This window comes from Microcaecilia unicolor, chromosome 6, assembly GCF_901765095.1.
Source record: "Microcaecilia unicolor chromosome 6, aMicUni1.1, whole genome shotgun sequence".
In the NCBI taxonomy this organism is placed as follows: Eukaryota; Metazoa; Chordata; class Amphibia; order Gymnophiona; family Siphonopidae; genus Microcaecilia; species Microcaecilia unicolor.
The window spans coordinates 222,132,478-222,152,810 of NC_044036.1; the positions used below are offsets into that span (position 1 = coordinate 222,132,478).

Consider the following 20,333-nt stretch of genomic DNA (forward strand, 5'->3'; position numbering starts at 1 on the left):
CGATGGCTCGCTACTCCCAGCTAGTGGTGATGTCCAGACAGCCATTACCTGCGCTCCCGATGTCGATGCCATCCCCGGTGCCAATATCGACGCCACCGACCGCGGTACCGATGTTGACGCCGAGGAATCAGTCGGAGCTCCGAAAACACAGTCCCGAAGAGCTCTTCTTGAAGCCTGTGCCCATTTTTTCAAACTTAGACACAACTTGCAAGCGTCTGGGCGATGGTCGGGCCCAAGGCACTGGATGCACCAGGAGTGCGGGTCAGTGCCCGAGATCGACCGCTGGCACTGAGCGCACTTCTTGAAGCCGCTGGGAGGCTTCGATGACATCAGCGGAAAAATCAAAAGGTTCGATTGTGCCGACCGAGGGCACAAAAAGGAGTATTGTGTGCGTGCGGTCCAAGAAGGCCGCAACGGAAGCGAAAGGAAACTTAACAGGGTTTTTTTTTTTGTAACTGGAAAAAAGAAAACGACAAAAAAAGGCAACGTAAAACAACGTAAAACAAAAAGAAAGCGCTAAAGAACAACGTGAAGGACGCCCAAGTCTTTCCTTGGGTCTGAGGGAGAGAGACTGACATGCAGCCACTCTCCACCGCGGAAAAAGAAAAACTGAGATGGGAACGGATGCGCGTGGGTGGGAAGATGGCCACGCGTGCGCAGTGCGTCCGTCCCACGCTCTGGAGGCTGTCGCACAGCTTTGTAGATTTTTACTGGAAAAATCTCCGTTCCTGGGCCACCGTAGATGCCGACCCACATGTGAGAACAAGCAGCCTGCTTGTCCTCGGAGAATAGAAGGTATGCTGGATACGCGAGTAGTGGATTTGGAAGAGCTGGGCCAATATGAAGAAGGCTGATGCTGCAGTAAAAGGGACCTACAATGAACAACTAATGTATCTATAAACAAAAAAACAAGGCATTAAAGCAGTAATACTTCCAAAATGTCAGTGCACTCACCATAGAAGACCCAAGAACAGAGCTGAAGCCCGAAATGGTTGGTGGACTCTTATTTTTATAAGGACTTTAGGAAATATTGAGCTATATAATCAGCATTTTTCTTGTTAAACAGATTTTTTATTCAAGCTATGTATGTCATTTTTCTATATTTTAATTAGTGGGGATGGGGACTTTGCTGTTTCCCTCCTATAGTCTCTTTCACCTGTCTTCTTTAAGCTTAGCTCTGGGCTGTGGTGGAAATCACCGAGTCTGATGCTGCTGGATATATCAGCACCATTTACATTCAGGGTGGTGTCTGGTCTCAAATTTTTGTACCCTAGGAAATCTTCAAACTTTGCTTTAAAGCACTATTAAAAAAAAAAAGTCTACATCCTTTCCACTAATGTGCACATTTAATTGCATTAATTTTACATGGCTCAAATTTGTTATCTGTTTTGATTCTATTTAGCTTTAGGATATGAAAAAATAACACAAAATGCTGAGTTTTGGTCAAGTTGTTTTATTGGGAATCAAACTGTTAATTCCACATCTAATGTTGAGTAGTACATTAACTCTAATGCTTTCACTATAATACATTTTAAGGGGTCTAATTATTTTGCTGCAATATTTATAGAAAATGGTTAAAATGAACACATTCTGGAAATGCAAGTTATGTTAAAATGAACACATTCTGGAAATGCAAGTACATATGATCCATTTCCTGTATCAACTGTATCCAAGGAAGCCATTTTTGTCTATTGCTGAACTTCAACTGGTTGAATCTGAAAAGAAAAAAATTAAGTAGTAAGTAAATCTATAATGCTATTAAACTGAGGTAACAGATTTGTTGACTGTTCTGTTGAAGGACAATTCACATTTATATATTTACTTAGACATTTATATGGTATCCTAAACCAAAGCCCTTCACAATGAACATCAAACCCAGAACAATTTTGGGGTAATTTTATAAAGAGGTTTTCCACGTGTAAAGTCTGTTTTACATAAAGAAAGCCCTTTTATAAAATGGTGAGGCAGTTGCTGAACGTGCATAATTATATGTGCATAGTATGTAGGTATTCCAGACTGCCCCAATTTGACTGCTCCTATCGGACCGACCGTTCACTTGTCTATTAGATTGTAAGCTCTTTGAGCAGGGACTGTTAAATTGTACAGCGCTGCGTAACCCTAGTAGTGCTCTAGAAATGTTAAGTAGTAGTAGTAGTAGTATTCCCAGGGTCATGATTTGAGTAGAGTTGTGATCCATCCATATATTTTATAAAATATATGAATATTGGGGTAAAATACATGAGTATTGGAGTAAATATACACAGGAAATCCAATACATTAGCATTTAATTTTCAAAAAGGAGACTATGATAAATAAGAAGAACGGTGAAAAAAAATTAGAAGAGCAACTGCGAACTTCAAAAATTACATCAGGCATGGATGCTGTTCAAAAATACCATCCTGGAAGTCCAGGCCAAATATATTTCGTGTATGAAAAAGGGGAAGGAAGACCAAATGAAAGCCAGCATGGTTAAAAAAAATGAGGTGAAGGAAACTATTAGAGCTAAAAGAAAATCCTTCAGAAAACAGAAGAAGGATCCAACTGAAAATAATAAAAAACAGCATAAGGAATGGCAAGTCAAATGCAAAGCGCTGATAAGGAAGACAAAGAGGGACTATGAAAAAATATTGCGTTGGAGAAAAGTATCAGTTGGACCAAGGGGCACTCAGAGAAGACAAAGCCATAGCGGAGAGATTAAATTAATTATTTGCTTTGGAAGATTTGGGAGAGATACTGGTGCCAGAAAATATAGTCAAAGCCGACAAGTAAAAGAAACAGAATTAAATCTCTATAAATGTGGAAAATGTAATGGCGCAATTTGACAAATTGAAGAGTAGCAAATCTTCTGGCCCGGATGGTATTCATCCAAGAGTACTGATAGAATTGAAAAATGAACTTGCAGTACTATTGTTAGTAATATGTAATTTATCTTTAAAATCAAGCATGGTACCAGAAGATTGAAGGGTGGCCAATGTAACACCGATTTTTAAAAAAGGTTCCAGAGGTGATCTGGGAAATTATAGACTCGTGAGCCTGACATCGGTGCCAGGCAAATGGTAGAGACTATTATAAAGAACAAAATTACACAGCATATTCAAAAGCATGGATTAATGAGACAAAGCAAACATGGATTTAGTAAAGGGAAATCTTGCCTCACCAAATCACTAATGTTGAAACACATACCAGGAAATATAGATGTAAAACGATGGCCACAGATGCTCGTAGTCAATAAAGTTCATGACCTTCAAGCCCTGATGTTGGAGGCAGACTAAGATGTTGTTGCAATCACGGAGACGTGGCTCAATGGTTCCCATGAATGGGATGCAAACATACCAGGCTATAATCTATTTAGGAAGGATAGAGAGGGTCGAAAAGGTGGAGGAGTAGCTCTGTATGTAAAGAATGGCGACTGAAATGGCAGGACCTGGGGAAAGGAAGAAGTGATATGGATCACCTTAAAAAGAGATGATAGAACCTCTGTCCACGTGGGTGTTGTCTACAGACCCCCGACACAATTAGAGGAACTAGATAAAGATCTGATCGCAGATATTCAAAAATTAAGAAAGAAAAAAGAGGTTCTGTTGATGGGAGATTTCAATCTGCCAGATGTAGATTGGAAGGTTCCATCTGCAAAATCGGAAAGAAGTAGAGAGATCGTGGATGCTTTCCAAAGTGCTCTGCTCAGACAAATTGTGACGGAACTCATGAGGGAAGGAGCGAAGCTGGATCTGGTGCTCACTAATGGGGATAGTGTGTCAAATGTCCGAGTGGGTGCACACCTGGGAAGCAGTGACCATCAAACAGTTTGGTTTGATATGACGGCTGAAGTGGAGGGCGGCCACTCTAAACTCAAAGTCCTGGATTTCAAGCGTGCTGACTTTAGTAAAATGGGGGAATACCTGAGGCAGGAGCTGATGGGCTGGGAGGACGTACGAGAAGTGGAAGGACAGTGGTCCAGGCTGAAAGAAGTAATAAATAGGGCCACAGACCTTTATGTAAGGAGAGTAAATAAAAGCAAGAGAAAGAGGAAACCGATATGGTTCTCCAAGCAAGTGGCTGAGAAAATAAAGGCTAAAGAGTTAGCGTTCCAGAAATATAGAAAATCTCAAGAAGAGGAACACGGGGAGGAATACCGGATGAAACTGAAAGAAGCCAAGAGAGAGGTACGTCTGGCGAAGGCGCAAGCGGAAGAACAAATGGCTAGAAATGTAAGGAGGGGAGACAAAAATTTCTTCAGGTATATTAGTGAAAGGAGAATGACTAAAAAGGGAATTGTGAGACTAAAAGATACAGCAAAATGCTATGTAGATAATGATGAAGAAAAAGCCAATTTGCTAAATAGATACTTTTGTTCTGTTTTCACTGAAGAAAATCCTGGAGAAGGACCACGAGGAACTGGCAAAAGTACACCTGAAAATGGAGTGGATAGAGCACCGTTCACAGAAGAGAGTGTGTATCAACAACTTGGAAAGCTAAAGGTGGACAAAGCCATGGGACCGGACGGGATATTGAGGGAGCTCAGAGAGGTTCTGGCGGGTCCTCTTAAAGATTTGTTTAATAAATCCTTGGAGACGGGAGAGGTTCCGAGGGATTGGAGAACGGCGGATGTGGTCCCTCTTCACAAAAGTGGTGATAGGGAAGAAGCTGGAAACTACAGGCCAGTAAGCCTCACTTCGGTTATTGGAAAAGTAATGGAAGCAATGCTGAAGGAAAGGATAGTGAATTTCCTGGAAGCCAATAAGTTGCAAGATCCGAGACAACATGGTTTTACCAGAGGGAAATCGTGCCAAACGAATCTCATTGAATTCTTTGATTGGGTAACTGGAGAATTGAATCAGCGACATGCTATAGACGTGGAGGGGCATAATCGAACGCAAACGCCTCTCTCCATGGGCGTTTATCTCCGAGAACGGGTCCGTGAAGGGGCGGGCTGAACCGTTTTTTCGAAAAAATGGACGTTTTTGAGCTGGGCGTTTGTTTTTTTTAGCGATAATGGAAACTAAAAACGCCCAGCTCAAAAACGTCCTAATCCGAGCCATTTGGTCGTAGGGGGGGGGGGGGGGGGCCCACGATTCGTAGTACACTCACCCCCTGACATGCCAGGACACCAACTGGGCACCTTAGAGGTCAGTGCAGTGGACTTCAGACAACGTTCCCACATGCATAGCACCCTTACCACGGGTGCTGAGCACCCAACCCCCCTCCCCCCAAACCTACTACCCACAAATGTACAACACTACCATAGCTCTTAGGGGTGAAGGGGGCACCTACATGTGGGTACAGTGGGTTTTGGAGGCCTCCCATTTACCAGCACAAGTGTTGCAGGTGTGGGGGGGGATGGGTCTGGGTCCACCTGCCTGAAGTGCACTGCAGTACCCACTAAAAGTGCTCCAGGGACCTGCATACACGCAGGCCTCTAGGACTTGTTGCTGCTGTATAACATTGGCACACCAGTTGACACCTGAAGACTAATCTCTCCGAAAACGTCCTTTATTGGAATAAGCACGTTTACTCACAGTTAACTGCATAGGTTGTGCCCCACTGGCAACGAGTCTCCCTGGTACTGAGATTAGCAGTAGGTCAGAGCTGGCAGAATGCTGTACAATGTCCACTTTCAGCCACATTCAAGGGAAGAACTAAGCTGTCTAACGTGGCTAACACAGGAAAGGGAACTAAAACTGGCTTACAAAAATGGCCACTACCACATGGACTACAACAGGAAATACAACAGGGCACACTCTGACCCAGTAGGCAGGGGGAAAAGCACCATGGGAGAAGAGCCTACCAACATCGTGAGACTGTAACACAAGCTAATGAAATCACGGAGCCCAATACCCTACACCCACCACAATGCAATGCTGATGTGACCCTGTAGTGCACCCAAGAGCCACATCTGACCCAGGGAAAGGCTGTGAGAGGATCGAACACATTCTGCTGTCATGGAGGTGGGTACGGCATTTGAGGCTGGCATACAAGCTGGGAAAAAGTTTTTAAAGTGGGGTTTTTTTTGGTGGGAGGGGGTTAGTGACCACTGGGGGAGTCTGGGGACGTCATCCCCGATTCCCTCCAGTGGTCATCTGGACAGTTGGGGCACTTTTTTGGGACTTGTTCGTGAAAAAAAAAGGGTCCAAAAAAAGTGACCCCAAATCGCAGTAAAAACGCCTTTTTTTTCCGATTATCAGCTACAGATGGCCATCTCTCCTCGGCTGATAACCATGCCCAAGTCCCGCCTCCGACACGCCTCCGACACGCCCCCGTCAACTTTATTCGTTTCCGCAACTGAGTGCAGTTGGAAACGCCCAAAATCGGCTTTCGATTATACTGATTTGGGCGCCTTTGCGAGAAAAACGCCCATCTCCCGATTTGGGTCAAAATGTAGGCATTTTTCTCTTTCGATTATAAGCTGGATAATCTACTTAGATTTTAGCAAAGCTTTTGACACGGTTCCCCACAGGAGGCTCTTAAATAAACTCGATGGGCTGAAGATAGGTCCCGAAGTGGTGAACTGGATTAGGAACTGGTTGACGGACAGACGACAGAGAGTGGTGGTAAATGGAGTTTGCTCGGAGGGAAAGGTGAGTAGTGGAGTGCCTCAGGATTGGTGCTGGGGCCGATTCTGTTCAATATATTTGTGAGTGACATTGCCGAAGGGTTAGAAGGTAAAGTTTGCCTATTTGCGGATGATACTAAGATTTGCAACAGAGTGGACACCCGGGAGGAAGTGGAAAGCATGAAAAAGGATCTGAGGAAGCTAGAAGAATTGTCTAAGGTTTGGCAATTAAAATTCAATGCGAAGAAATACAAAGTGATGCACTTAGGGAGTAGAAACCGACGAGAGATGTATGTGTTAGGCGGTGAGAGTCTGATAGGTACTGAGGGGGAGAGGGATTTGGTGTGATAGTATCCGAGGATCTGAAGGCGACGAAACAGTGTGACAAGGCGGTGGCCGTAGCGAGAAGGTTGCTAGGCTGTATAAAGAGAGGTGTGATCAGCAGAAGAAAGGAAGTGTTGATGCCCCTGTACAAGTCGTTGGTGAGGCCCCACCTGGAGTATTGTGTTCAGTTTTGGAGGCCGTACCTTGCGAAGGATGTTAAAAGAATGGAAGCGGTGCAAAGAAAAGCTACGAGAATGGTACGGGATTTGCGTTCCAAGACGTATGAAGAGAGACTTGCTGACCTGAACATGTATACCCTGGAGGAAAGGAGGAACAGGGGTGATATGATACAGACGTTCAAATATTTGAAAGGTATTAATCCGCAAACAAATCTTTTCCGGAGATGGGAAGGCGGTAGAACGAGAGGACATGAAATGAGATTGAAGGGGGGCAGACTCAGGAAAGATGTCAGGAAGTATTTTTTCACAGAGAGGGTGGTGGATGCTTGGAATGCCCTCCCGCGGGAGGTGGTGGAGATGAAAACGGTAACGGAATTCAAACATGCGTGGGATATCCATAAAGGAATCCTGTGCAGAAGGAATGGATCCTCAGAAGCTTAGCCAAAATTGGGTGGCGGTTGGGAGGCGAGGATAGTGGAGGGCAGACTTATACGGTCTGTGCCAGAGCCGGTGATAGGAGGCGGGACTGGTGGTTGCTAGGCGGGAAATACTGCTGGGCAGACTTGTATGGTCTGTGCCCTGAATAAGGCAGGTACAAATCAAGGTAAGGTATACACATATGAGTTTGTCTTGTTGGGCAGACTGGATGGACCGTGCAGGTCTTTTTCTGCCGTCATCTACTATGTTACTATGTTCTTTGAAGGGGTGAACAAACGTGGATGAAGGTGAGCCAGTCGATATTATGTATCTGGATTTACAAAAGGCATTTGACAAAGTACCTTATGAAAGACTCCAGAGGAAATTGGAGAGTCATGGGGTAGTGTTCTACTGTGGATTAAAAACTGGTTAAAAGATAGAAAACAGAGATTAGGGTTAAATGGTCAGTATTCTCAATGGAGAAAGTGGGGTTCCCAGGGGTCTGTGCTGGGACTGCTGCTTTTTAACATATTTATAAATGATCTAGAGATGAGAGTAACTAAGGAGGTAATTAAATTTGCTGACGACACAAAAGTTATTAAAAGTTGTTAAATCGCAAGAGGATTGTGAACAATTACAAGAGGACCTTACGAGACAACTAGATTGAGCATCCAAATGGCAGATGACGTTTAATGTGAGCAAGTGGAAAGTGATGCATGTGGCAAAGAGGAACCCAAACTACAGCTATGTAATGCAAGGATCCACATTAAGAGTGATATCTAGGTGTCATCGTTGGTGATATTTTGAAATCCTCAGTTCAGTGTGCGGCGGCGGTGGCTAAGAAAGCAAATAGAATATTAGATATTATTAGGAAAGGAATGGAAAACAAAAATGACGATATTTTAATGCCTTTATGGTGAGACCACATCTCAAATATTGTGTGCAGTTCTGGTCACCACATCTCAAAAAAGATATGGTGGAATTAGAAAATGTATAGAGAAGGGTGACGAAAATGATAGAGGGGATGGGATGACTTCCCTATGTGGAAAGGCTAAAGTGGCTAGGGCTCTTCAGCTTGGAGAAGAGACGGCTGAGGAGAGATATAGAGGTCTATAAAATAATGAATCGATTGTTTACTCTTTCCAAAAATACTAGGACTAGGGGGCAAGCAATAAAGCTACAAAGTAGTAAGTTTAAAACAAATCGGAGAAAATATTTATTCACTCAACGTGTAATTAAACTCTGGAATTAGTTGCCAGGAAATGTAGTAAAAACAGTTAGTTTAGCGGGGTTTAAAAAAGGTTTGGATACCTTCCTAAAATAAAAGTCCATAAGCCATTATTAAAATGGACGGGGAAAATCCACTGCTTATTTAAGCAGCATAAAATCTATTGTACTGTTTTGGGATCTTGTCAGGTACTTGTGACCTGGATTGGCTACTGTTGGAAACAGTTTGCTAGGCTTGATGGACGTTTGGTCTGTCCCAGTATGGCAATACTTATGTACTTAAATACACACATATTTACACATGCATTGAAGCAAGTTTAAATCGGTGCACTGGCATTTGCACATTATTGGGACATAGGCAATGTCATAAAATTGTCCCCTTATGATCACACAAATAAATGGATTAGAAAAAGGACTGGCAGAAAAGTATTTACCTATTCTGTTGCATGAATATAATTGAATTTAATTTTAATTCCCTTTACTCTGGGGCCTTCTAAATAACTGAAAAACTATGTTCAGATCTTTTATACAGGTTTATAGTATAGCTTATTATAAGGCTGTTTACCTTAATTTATGATTTTTATGAGTTTTGTATGTGTTATTTGCAGTGATTTCTAGTTTTGATGATGTCATTTGCGTCATTGGAATGCATACAATATAGCCACCTGGAATACATAAAGACTTTAAAGATATGTTTTGCATTTCTGAGTGTATTAAGCAGCATTTATGGCTAAAAATTAGTGATTCCAGGTTGGCAAACACTGCTTTATTGATTATCATAAAATTTTCTTCAAAATTTGTTAAAAAATATCGGTCTGTTTTAAATTTAAATTTTTACAAGCGATAAAACTATTTGCCAGAAATACAGAGAAGGTAATAGAGAGTAAGTAACCTGTTCCGGGGCAGAGGAAGCAGGGAACCAGCGGAGCCGACACCCCCCCCAGCGGCGTCCTATGCCACTGCTGTGATCTCAAATTTTGAATACAGGAATTTGTCCATTATTAACCCTCAGGACATTTTATCCATTTTTTATATTAAAATTTGGCCATTTATAGTGTGGAGTTTTGGGGGGGGGGGCTAGATGATGTTGCACCGGGCCTACTATGCTTTATATAGTCCGATCATCTTGGGCTGGCTGGGTGGTGTTACTGAACCCCCCCTTTTTTCTCCACTCTATATGCTGAAAGAAGATTTACATTTAACTGTGGGTGATGATGATAACTTGTTCCTGTATCCTGTTTTATACACAGGTAGTGTGAGACTGTGGCTTTGGAGTTTCAAATTAATTACTTGCAAGCTTGAGTCCATCAGTAGTCATAAAGATGACTTATACTGTGCCAAAATTGAAATTTGAAAACACTTATCTCTATCTGGTTGTTAATAAAAGGAGCTCATTGTGAATACTATCCACCCTAAAAGGATGTTTTGTGGCTGTACCTGAGAATTGTGATATGATCCCTTGTTTCATATTGTTGATGGTCTGTGATGTTGTCCGTTTGGGTGGTATATTGGTGTATTAGGGTCTGCCCAGTTTAATATTTATGGTACAGTAAGCTTCTGAGTAAGTTTTTGCACAAGTTTGTGCATAGTGTTTTACAGTTGGGATTGTTGGCCTTATTGAGGTGACAAACATCAACACTTAATTTTAGTTTGTCATAACACCAGACATAGTTTGATTTTAGAATATTTTGGAGGATCTGGTGTTAAATTGTTCCAGATGTGTATGTGGTTTAGTGTTGGTTAAGGTAAAATTATGTATCATACCTGATAATTTTCTTTCCATTAATCATAGCTGATCAATCCATAGACTGGTGGGTTGTGTCCATCTACCAGCAGGTGGAGATAGAGAGCAATCCTTTTGCCTCCCTATATGTGGTCATGTGCTGCCGGAAACTCCTCAGTATGTCGATATCCAAGCTCCATCCGCAGGACTCAGCACTTAGAGAATTACACCCACAAAGGGACACTCTGCCCAGCTCACCACCGCCGAAACGGGGAGGGGAATTAACCCAGCTCATCCCCACACAAGTGGGGGAGGGGAATCCGTCCAGCTCATCCCCGCGGAACGGGGGAGGGACACCACACCCGCCGATGCGGGGGATCTGGCTTATCCTGCAAACCAGCAACCGCGGGAGGAGCTGACTGACCCTAACACCGCAGAAGCGGGAGGGGTACAAAGCTGCCCTACTGCCCGCACGAAATGGAGGGGAGAGGAATGCAGCAGCTCACTGTAACAAAAATTCGTCTCAACTCTTGAAGAATTCATTGAAAAACTTGAACACGAAGTCCTCCTGACAGGAACTGAAGACTAAACTTGAACCTGAAATGCAACCAGAATATAAACAATACAGATATCTGGGAGGGACTATGGATTGATCAGCTATGATTAATGGAAAGAAAATTATCAGGTATGAACATAATTTACCTTCCATATCATCATGCTGATCAATCCATAGACTGGTGGGATGTACCGAAGCAGTACTCACCCAGGGCGGGACATTGAAATCCCTGACCGCAACACTGAAGCTCCAAACCGGGCCTCTGCCCGAGCAGCCACAGCCAAGCGGTAATGCCTGGAGAAGGTATTGGCCGATGCCCAAGTTGCCGCCTTGCAAATCTCTTCCAAGGAGACGGACCCGGCCTCTGCCATCGAGGCCGCCTGAGCTCTAGTGGAGTGAGCCTTCAGCTGGATAGGCGGCACCTTCCCCGCGGCCACATAAGCCGCTGCAATGGCTTCCTTGACCCATCTTGCCACTGTAGGCTTAGTAGCCTGCAGACCCTTACGAGGACCTGCAAACAGGACGAACAGATGATCCGATTTCTGGAAATCATTGGTCACTTCCAAGTATCTGATGATGACTCGTCTCACATCCAGATATTTGAGAGCAGAGTATTCCTTTGGGTAGTCCTCCCTACGAAAGGAAGGGAGACAGAGCTGCTGATTCACATGGAAGCGAGAAACAATCTTGGGCAGGAAGGAAGGCACTGTGCGAATAGTCACTCCTGCCTCAGAGAACTGCAGAAAGGGCTCTCGACATGAGAGCGCCTGGAGCTCGGAAACTCTTCTGGCTGAAGTGATAGCCACCAAAAAGACTGCTTTCAACGTCAGGTCTTTCAGAGATGCCCTCGACAAGGGTTCAAAAGGCGGCTTCTGCAATGCTCTTAGCACCAGGTTGGATTCCACGCAGGCACCACTGAGTGCAGAGGAGGGCGCAGGTGATTACTCCCGTGAGAAAGCGCACCACATCTGGCTGCGAAGCCAGGGAAGCACCCTTCAGGCGGCCCTGAAGCAAGCCAGAGCCGCTACCTGGACTTTAAGGGAACTGAGGCGACAGGCCTTTCTCCAGACCTTCTTGCAGGAACGCCAACACTGAAGAAATTGGAGCAGTGAAGGGAGAAAGTGAGCCTGCTTCACAACCACGCTGCAAAGGTACGCCAACACCCTGGCGTAAGCAGTAGAAGTAGAGCGCTTCCTCGCTCTCAGCATGGTGGCGATGACCTTGTCTGAGAAGCCCTTCTTTCTCAGACGCTGCCGCTCATAGCCAGGCCGTAAGACCAAAGGGGGAGAGTCCTCCATCACCACGGGACCCTGATGTAACAGTCCCTGCTCCACTGGCAGCCGCAGAGGATCGTCGACTGAGGAGCCTGATCAAGTCCGCATAACAGGGGACGTCTGGGCCAGTCCGGACCCACCAGGATTATCCGGCCCGGATGCTTTGCCACCCGGTCTAGCACCCTGCCCAACATGGACCAGGGCGGGAACACATAGAGAAGCTCTTGTGTCGGCCACTGTTGGAGAAGAGCATCTACTCCCAGGGATCGAGGGTCCCGTCCTCTGCTGAAAAAGCGCGGCACTTGGCAATTGGCCGATGACGCCATCAGATCTAGGCTCGGCTGGCCCCAGCGCTTCGTGATGTCCAAGAACGCCTGAGCAGATAGCTGCCACTCTCCGGGCTCCAAGGTATGGCGACTGAGAAAGTCTGCCTTGACATTCATGACTCCGGCAATGTGGGCCGCTGACAGCTGTTCCAGGTTCGCTTCCGCCCACTGGCATAGATTCATGGCCTCCTTGGCTAGAGGGGCGCTCTTGGTACCTCCCTGGCGGTTGACATAGGCCACAGCCGTGGCATTGTCCCGACAGGACCCGGACTGGCTTCAACGCCAGTACCGGGATGAACTCCAAAAGCGCCAACCGAATGGCTCTGAGTTCCAGGAGGTTGATAGACCACTTTGCCTCTGCAGGAGACCAGAGCCCCTGCGCTGTCCTTCCCAAGCAGTGGGCTCCCCAGCCCGACAAGAGGCGTCCGTCGTGACGACATCCACTCCGTGGTCACCAGAGGCATTCCTGCAGACACTTGTCTGTCTGCATCCACCAGCTTAGCGCCTTGCACACTGCTGGGTCCAAGGGAAGGCGCACAGCATAATCCTCCGACATCGGAGTCCAGCGCTGCAGCAGAGAGTGTTGTAGTGGTTTCATATGAGCCCTGGCCCAGGGCACTACTTCCATCGTGGCCGTCATAGAGCCCAACAGCTGCACATAGTCCCAAGCCCGAAGAGGAGAGGCTACTAGGAACTGGTCCACCTGAGCCTGAAGCTTGACAATCCGAGTGTCTGGCAGGATCACTCTGCCCACTTGGGTGTTGAATCGAACTCCCAGATACTCCAGGGACTGAGTCGGGCGCAGCTGGCTCTTCTCCCAGGGAGCTCAAAAGAGCAACCACCCGGTCCACAGCTTTGCCGCACTCTGCATAAGAGGGGGCTCGGATCAACCAGTCGTCCAGATAAGGATGGACTTGTACTCCTTCCTTTTGCAGGAAAGCCGCGATGACCACCACTACTTTGGAGAAGGTCCGCGGAGCAGTAGCCAACCCGAAAGGGAGGGCTCTGAACTGGAAGTGTCGGCCCAGGACTGCAAAATGCAGAAAGCGTTGATGAGGAGGCCAGATGGGAATATGCAGGTACGCTTCCTTGATGTCCAAGGAAGCCAAGAACTCTCCTGCCTTCACTGCCGCTGTAACAGAGCGGAGAGTCTCCATGCGAAAGTGCCGCACTTTCAAGGCCCGATTGACCCCTTTGAGGTCGAGGATAGGCCGGACAGAACCTCCTTTCTTTGGTACCACAAAGTAAATGGAGTAACGTCCCTTGCCAATCTGATTTTCTGGCACCGGAACGACCGCACCCAGGCGTATCAGGTTGTCCAAGGTCTGCTGCACTGCCACAGCTTTGACCGGAGACTTGCAGGGAGAGAGTACAAACCCGTCTCTTAAGGGTCGGCAGAACTCGTCTCTGATGACTTCCAGCACCCAAGCGTCTGAAGTTACTCTGGTCCACTCGCCCAGAAACGAGGACAGGCACTGCACTGGGCCATGGACCAGGACCCCGTCATTGGGTACGAGACCCCGGGGGAGGACCGAGGGCGTACCTCCGGGACGGCGGTCTCCTGCGAAAGGAATGCTGCTTGGGGGAGAAGTTCCTTTTGAAGGAAGAGGGGGCAGAGGAGCCCGACTTGCCCGGGCGGTACCGACGGGCTTCCTGAAACCATCCTCTGGAGATACCGGGGCGAGCACTGGCCCGAGCCCTGACCTCTGGTAACCTCTTGCCCTTAGACGTGCCGAGATCGGTCACGATTTTGTCCAGCTCGACCCCAAAGAGCAGCTTGCCTTTAAAAGGCAACTTAGCCAGGCGGGACTTAGAGGCGTGGTCCGCAGATCAATGTTTCAGCCAAAGCCAGCGCCGCGCAGGAGACTGTCTGAGCCATGCCTTTAGCCGAGGCTCTCAATACATCATACAGTAAGTCTGCCAAATAAGCCAAGCCCGATTCCAGGGCCGGCCAGTCAGCCCTCAAGGAAGGATCCGAGGGGGAAGCCCGCTGCACAATCGTCAGGCACGCCCTGGCCACGTAGGAGCCACAAACTGAGGCCTGCAAACTTAAGGCAGCCGCCTCAAAGGACGACCTTAAGGCCGCCTCCAATCTTCTGTCTTGGGCGTCCTTTAGGGCCGTGCCACCTTCCACCGGCAACGCCGTTTTCTTAGTCACCGCAGTGATTAAAGAATCCACGGTAGGCCAAAGAAAGGCCTCACGTTCACCTTCAGGCAAAGGATAGAGGCGGGACATAGCCCTAGGCACTTTGAGGCTCGCTTCCGGGACATCCCATTGAGCCGAAATTAAGGTGTGCATGGCATCATGCATGTGGAAGGTTCTAGGCGGGCGCTTCGTCCCCAGCATAATGGCGGAGCCAACAGGGGCTGAGGGAGAGACGTCCTCCGGAGAGGAAATCTTTAAAATGCTCATGGCCTGCATTAACAGGTTGGGCAAATCCTCTGAGCGAAAGATCCGTGCTGCAGAGGGGTCATCCGCTCCATCCGAGCGGGAATCCGTCTCCTCCAAGGAATCCCCAAGGACCGTTGGGAGAACTCAGATACGCTGCCCTCATCTACATCAGAGGAAACAGCGTCCTCTAAGGCCTGGGAATCCACCCGAGGGCGTTTACTTCCGGGGGCCTCAACCCCTTTATCGGATAAGGGAGAAGGGGCAGCGTTCTGCATAAGGAAGGCCTGATGCAGCAGCAAAATAAACTCGGGGGAGAAACCCCCCAGACTGTGCACTTCAGCAGCCTGGGCCACAGCCCTAGACGCACCCTCAACCGGCGCTCGTAAGAGCGGGGGAGAAACATGCTGCGCATCCAAGATGGCGTCCGGCGCGACACTCCGTGAAGGAGCCGCGCGGGAAGAACGGCGCTTAACTTTAGCCGCTTTTTTTGCCGTCGCCCAAATCAAGGGCGGCCGTGGCATGAACGTCTCCCAGCTCAAGGGCGGCCCAAGAAGATGCCGTCCGAGCAGAGTGGCCGGCCAAGATGGCGGAGGCGAGCAGCGGGGGATGGGCGTTTATGGCGGGAAAAACCACCGCACCGGAGGAAGACCCGGGACACTGACCGGCCTCCGAACTGACACCCAACAAGGGCGAATCAGACTTTAAAAACCCCGCATCCCCGCTAGAAGCGCACACGCGGTCCGGGGAGCGATTCTTCGCACCCTCGCCCTCCGACGCCATAGGCCACGCGGAGATCAATCGGGGAACCCCCTGCCCGCTATAAAAAGGTAAAAATTACCTGCTTCTCGCTCCGAGCTGTAACGACCTGGTGTCCAGTGAGTAGCTGCAATAACGTTTAATAAACGTCGAAATAAACGCCCTTAAGGACGTCCAAAATTTTTTTTTTTTTTAACGGGAGCCAGCGGAGGGGGGAGAAAAGGAGGGACCTGGCGCCACCAGGTTTGCACTTGCTCAAGAAGAGCCCTCAACCCCAGGCACTCAACAAAACCTAAAAAAGGCTTGGAGGCCTAGCCAGAGCTGCTGCTGTGTGTGACCACCACCTGCTGAGATAGAGAACATACTGAGGAGTTTCCGGCAGCACATATAGGGAGGCAAAAGGATTGCTCTCTATCTCCACCTGCTGGTAGATGGACACAACCCACCAGTCTATGGATTGATCAGCATGATGATATGGAAGTACTTGTTTTATAGATGTCATTTGTGATATATAAATCCAATTTTACACGCACATAGAAGCATTACTTGTCAATAATCAGCAACAGCAGCCCTTCCTTGGGATTCAGTCTCTTCTCCACCATGAGAAATTTATATACCGAATACACTGCAAGAAAACTTTCAGTTGCTAACCTGCAATCTCACTAATTAGAGTGGTACTTGTAACTTTTCAAATTTGGGATGGGACACCCTTCGCTCCCCTAGAGTAGATTTATGGTGATGCACAAGTAAATAGGGTATTTTAAACTTTCAGATCTATAGTCTTCAACCAGAATATACTAAACATTGACTTCTGTGCTATGAGTCTCTTTGAAAGCCCTATTATTATGCCCCTGCTGCCGCCCTCTTTTCTCTTCTAAAGGCCCTGGGACTTGAGACTGAAGATCCTCTGCTTGGCGACCCTTCTGACTCAGAATTTGAGTTCAGAATCATCACAAACAAACCCAGGCAGTTACTCAAAACATCATTGATATTAGAAAATATTTTGCACGTCCAGAGAAAACAAGTTCTGGAGAGAATGAGATACCAAGTGATTCTGAGCAGATTCAAATATGTCATTGGCTGGCTGCTCTAGCACATCTAGTTTCCTAATCCACAGGAAGAATTCTCATCAAATCAAAATCAGCCTCAAAACCTTGCAATTTCAACTGAAAAAAATCTTGTCCTTACTCCTGTATTAGATCTTGGGTCAACTACAATGGGACCATCACAGCCTCATTTACCTGAATTTCCGAAATCTGTGTTTGGAAAGCAAAACCGTTCCTTCACATCAGAATATTACAAGACATTTTCATTTTTAGAGTATAGTCAGCAGTTAGATGCAGTTTTCTGCTTTCCTTGCAGACACTTTTCAAGTTCTAGTGTTTTGAAAGATTCTGCTTTTACTGAAAAAGGAGTCAGAAACTGGAAAAATTTAAAGAAAAAGCTTCAGGAACATGTAGATTCTGGTATACATAAGCAGTCTTCTGAAAGATGGCATTCCCTCAAAAAATCCAGACAAGTGGGCTCTATCGCAACACAGCTCTCATCTTCTCACAAGAAAACAGTAGAAGAAAATAGAGACTATGCTCTAAAAATAACTAATTTACTGCTTTACTTGGCCAAACAAGGAATTGTACTGCAGGGAACAGCAAAAGCAACAGCAAAAGCAAAAGAAATTAAGGTGGAACAAAAAGATATGGAGGGACCCAAAGACAAAAAACACACCAAAATATCAAATGTTGAAACACATACCAGGAAATGTAAATGGAAAGTGATGACCACAAATGCTCGCAGTCTTGGCAACAAAGTTCATGACCTTCAAGCCCTGATGTTGGAGGCAGACTTAGACGTTGTTGCAATCACAGAGACATGGCCTAATGGTTCCCTTGAATGGGATGCAAACATACCAGGCTATAATCTATTTAGGAAGGATAGAGAGGGTCGTAAAGGTGGAGGAGTAGCTCTATATGTGAGAAATGATATCACAGCAACCGAAATGACAGGGACCTGGGGTAAGGAAGAAGCGATATGGATCACCTTAAAAAGAGATGATAGAACCTCTGTCCACGTAGGTGTTGTCTACAGACCTCCAACACAATTGGAAGAATTAGATAAAGACCTGATCGCAGATATTCAGAAGTTGGGAAAGAAGAGAGAGGTGCTGTTGCTGGGAGATTTCAATCTGCCGGATGTAGATTGGAAGGTTCCGTCTGCGGAATCGGAAAGAAGTAGAGAGATTGTGGATGCTTTCCAAAGTGCTCTGCTCAGACAAATAGTCATGGAACCCACGAGGGAAGGAGCGACGCTGGATCTGGTACTCACAAATGCGGATAGTGTGTCAAATGTCCGAGTGGGTGCCCACCTGGGCGGCAGTGACCATCAAACGGTTTGGTTTGATATGACGGCTGAAGAGGAGGGTGGCCACTCAAAACTCAAAGTTCTGGATTTCAAGCATGCTGACTTTAGTAAAATGGGGGAATACCTAAGGAAGGAGCTGATGGGCTGGGAGGACGTTCGAGAAGTGGAAGGACAGTGGTCCAGACTGAAAGAAGTTATAAATAGGGCCACAAACCTTTATGTAAGGAAAGTAAATAAAAGCAAGAGAAAAAGGAAACCACTATGGTTCTCCAAGCAAGTGGCTGAGAAAATAAAGGCTAAAGGGTTGGCGTTCCAGAAATACAGAAAAACTCAAGACGAGGAACACGGGGAGGAATACCGGAGGAAACTGAAAGAAGCCAAGAGAGAGGTACATCTGGCGAAAACGCAAGCGGAAGAACAAATGGCTAGAAAGGTAAGGAGGGGTGACAAAAATTTCTTCAGGTATATTAGTGAAAGGAGAATGACTAAAAAGGGAATTGTGAGACTAAAAGATACTGCAAACCGCTATGTAGATAATGATGAAGAAAAGGCAAATTTGCTAAATAGATACTTTTGTTCTGTTTTTACTGAAGAAAATCCGGGAGAAGGACCACGATGGACTGGAAAAAGTTCATTTGAGAATGGAGTGGATATAGCACCGTTCACGGAAGAGAGTGTGCATCAACAACTAGAAAAACTAAAGATGGACAAAGCCATGGGACCGGATGGGATCCACCCCAGGATATTGAGAGAGCTCAGAGAGGTTCTGGCGGGTCCTCTTAAAGATTTGTTTAATAAATCCTTAGAAATGGGAGAGGTTCCGAGGGATTGGAGAACGGCGGAGGTGGTCCCTCTTCACAAAAGTGGTGATAGGGAAGAAGCTGGAAACTACAGGCCAGTAAGCCTCACTGCGATTATTGGAAAAGTAATGGAAGCGATGCTGAAGGAAAGGATAGTGAATTTCCTGGAAGAAAATGAGTTGCAAGATCCAAGACAACATGGTTTTACCAAAGGGAAATCGTGCCAAACGAATCTCATTGAATTCTTTGATAGGGTGACCGGAGAATTGAACCGTGGACGTGCTATACATGTAATCTACTTAGATTTCAGCAAAGCTTTTGACACGGTTCCCCACAGGAGGCTCTTAAATAAACTCGATGGGCTGAAGATAGGACCCAAAGTGGTGAACTGGATTAGGAACTGGTTGACGGACAGAAGCCAGAGGGTGGTGGTGAATGGAATTCGCTCGGAAGAGGGAAAGGTGAGTAGTGGTGTGCCTCAAGGATCGGTGCTGGACCGATTCTGTTCAATATATTTGTGAGTAACATTGCCGAAGGGTTAGAAGGTAAAGTTTGCCTATTTGCGGATGATACTAAGATTTGTAACACAGTGGACACCCCGGAGGGAGTGGAAAACATGAAAAAGGATCTGAAAAAGCTAGAAGAATGGTCTAAGGTTTGGCAATTAAAATGCGAAGAAATGCAAAGTGATGCACTTAGGGAGTAGAAATCCAAGAGAGGCGTATGTGTTAGGCGGTGAGAGTCTGCTAGGTACGGATGGGGAGAGGGATCTTGGGGTGATAGTATCTGAGGATCTGAAGGCTATGAAACAGTGTGACAAGGCGGTGGCCGTAGCTAGAAGGTTACTAGACTGTATAGAGAGAGGTGTGACCAGCAGAAGAAAAGAGGTGTTGATGCCCCTGTACAAGTCGTTGGTGAGGCCTCACCTGGAGTATTGTGTTCAGTTTTGGAGGCCGTATCTTGCTAAGGATGTAAAAAGAATTGAAGCGGTGCAAAGAAAAGCTACGAGGATGGTATGGGATTTGCGTTACAAGATGTATGAGGAGAGACTTGCAGACCTGAACATGTATACTCTAGAGGAAAGGAGGAACAGGGGTGATATGATACAGACGTTCAAATATTTGAAAGGTATTAATCCGCAAACGAACCTTTTCCGGAGATGGGAAGACGATAGAACGAGAGGGCATGAATTGAGATTGAAGGGGGGCAGACTCAAGAAGAATGTCAGGAAGTATTTTTTCACAGAGAGGGTGGTGGGTGCTTGGAATGCCCTCCCGCGGGAGGTGGTGGAGATGAAAACGGTAACGGAATTCAAACATGCGTGGGATAAACATAAAGGAATCCTGTGCAGAAGAAAGGGATCTTCAGGAGCTTAGCCTAGAATGGGTGGCAGAGCTGGTGGTTGGGAGGCGGGGCTAGTGCTGGGCAGACTTATACGGTCTGTGCCGGGG

General features: G+C 46.5%; 1 protein-coding gene across 4 annotated transcripts in view; it reads right to left on the reverse strand.

Moving 5' to 3' along the window:
• Nucleotides 1–1,444: 1,444 nt before the first annotated feature.
• The window catches only part of LOC115472220 (CDK5 regulatory subunit-associated protein 2-like), a 513,663-nt gene continuing 494,774 nt past the window's right edge, over nt 1,445–20,333 (reverse strand). For all 4 annotated transcript variants that reach the window (XM_030206414.1, XM_030206412.1, XM_030206413.1 and 1 more), the window contains one exon: nt 1,445–1,715. In XM_030206414.1, the coding sequence (XP_030062274.1) occupies nt 1,689–1,715 (27 nt within the window). In that variant the 3' untranslated portion in view covers nt 1,445–1,688. The remainder of the gene's footprint in view (nt 1,716–20,333) is intronic.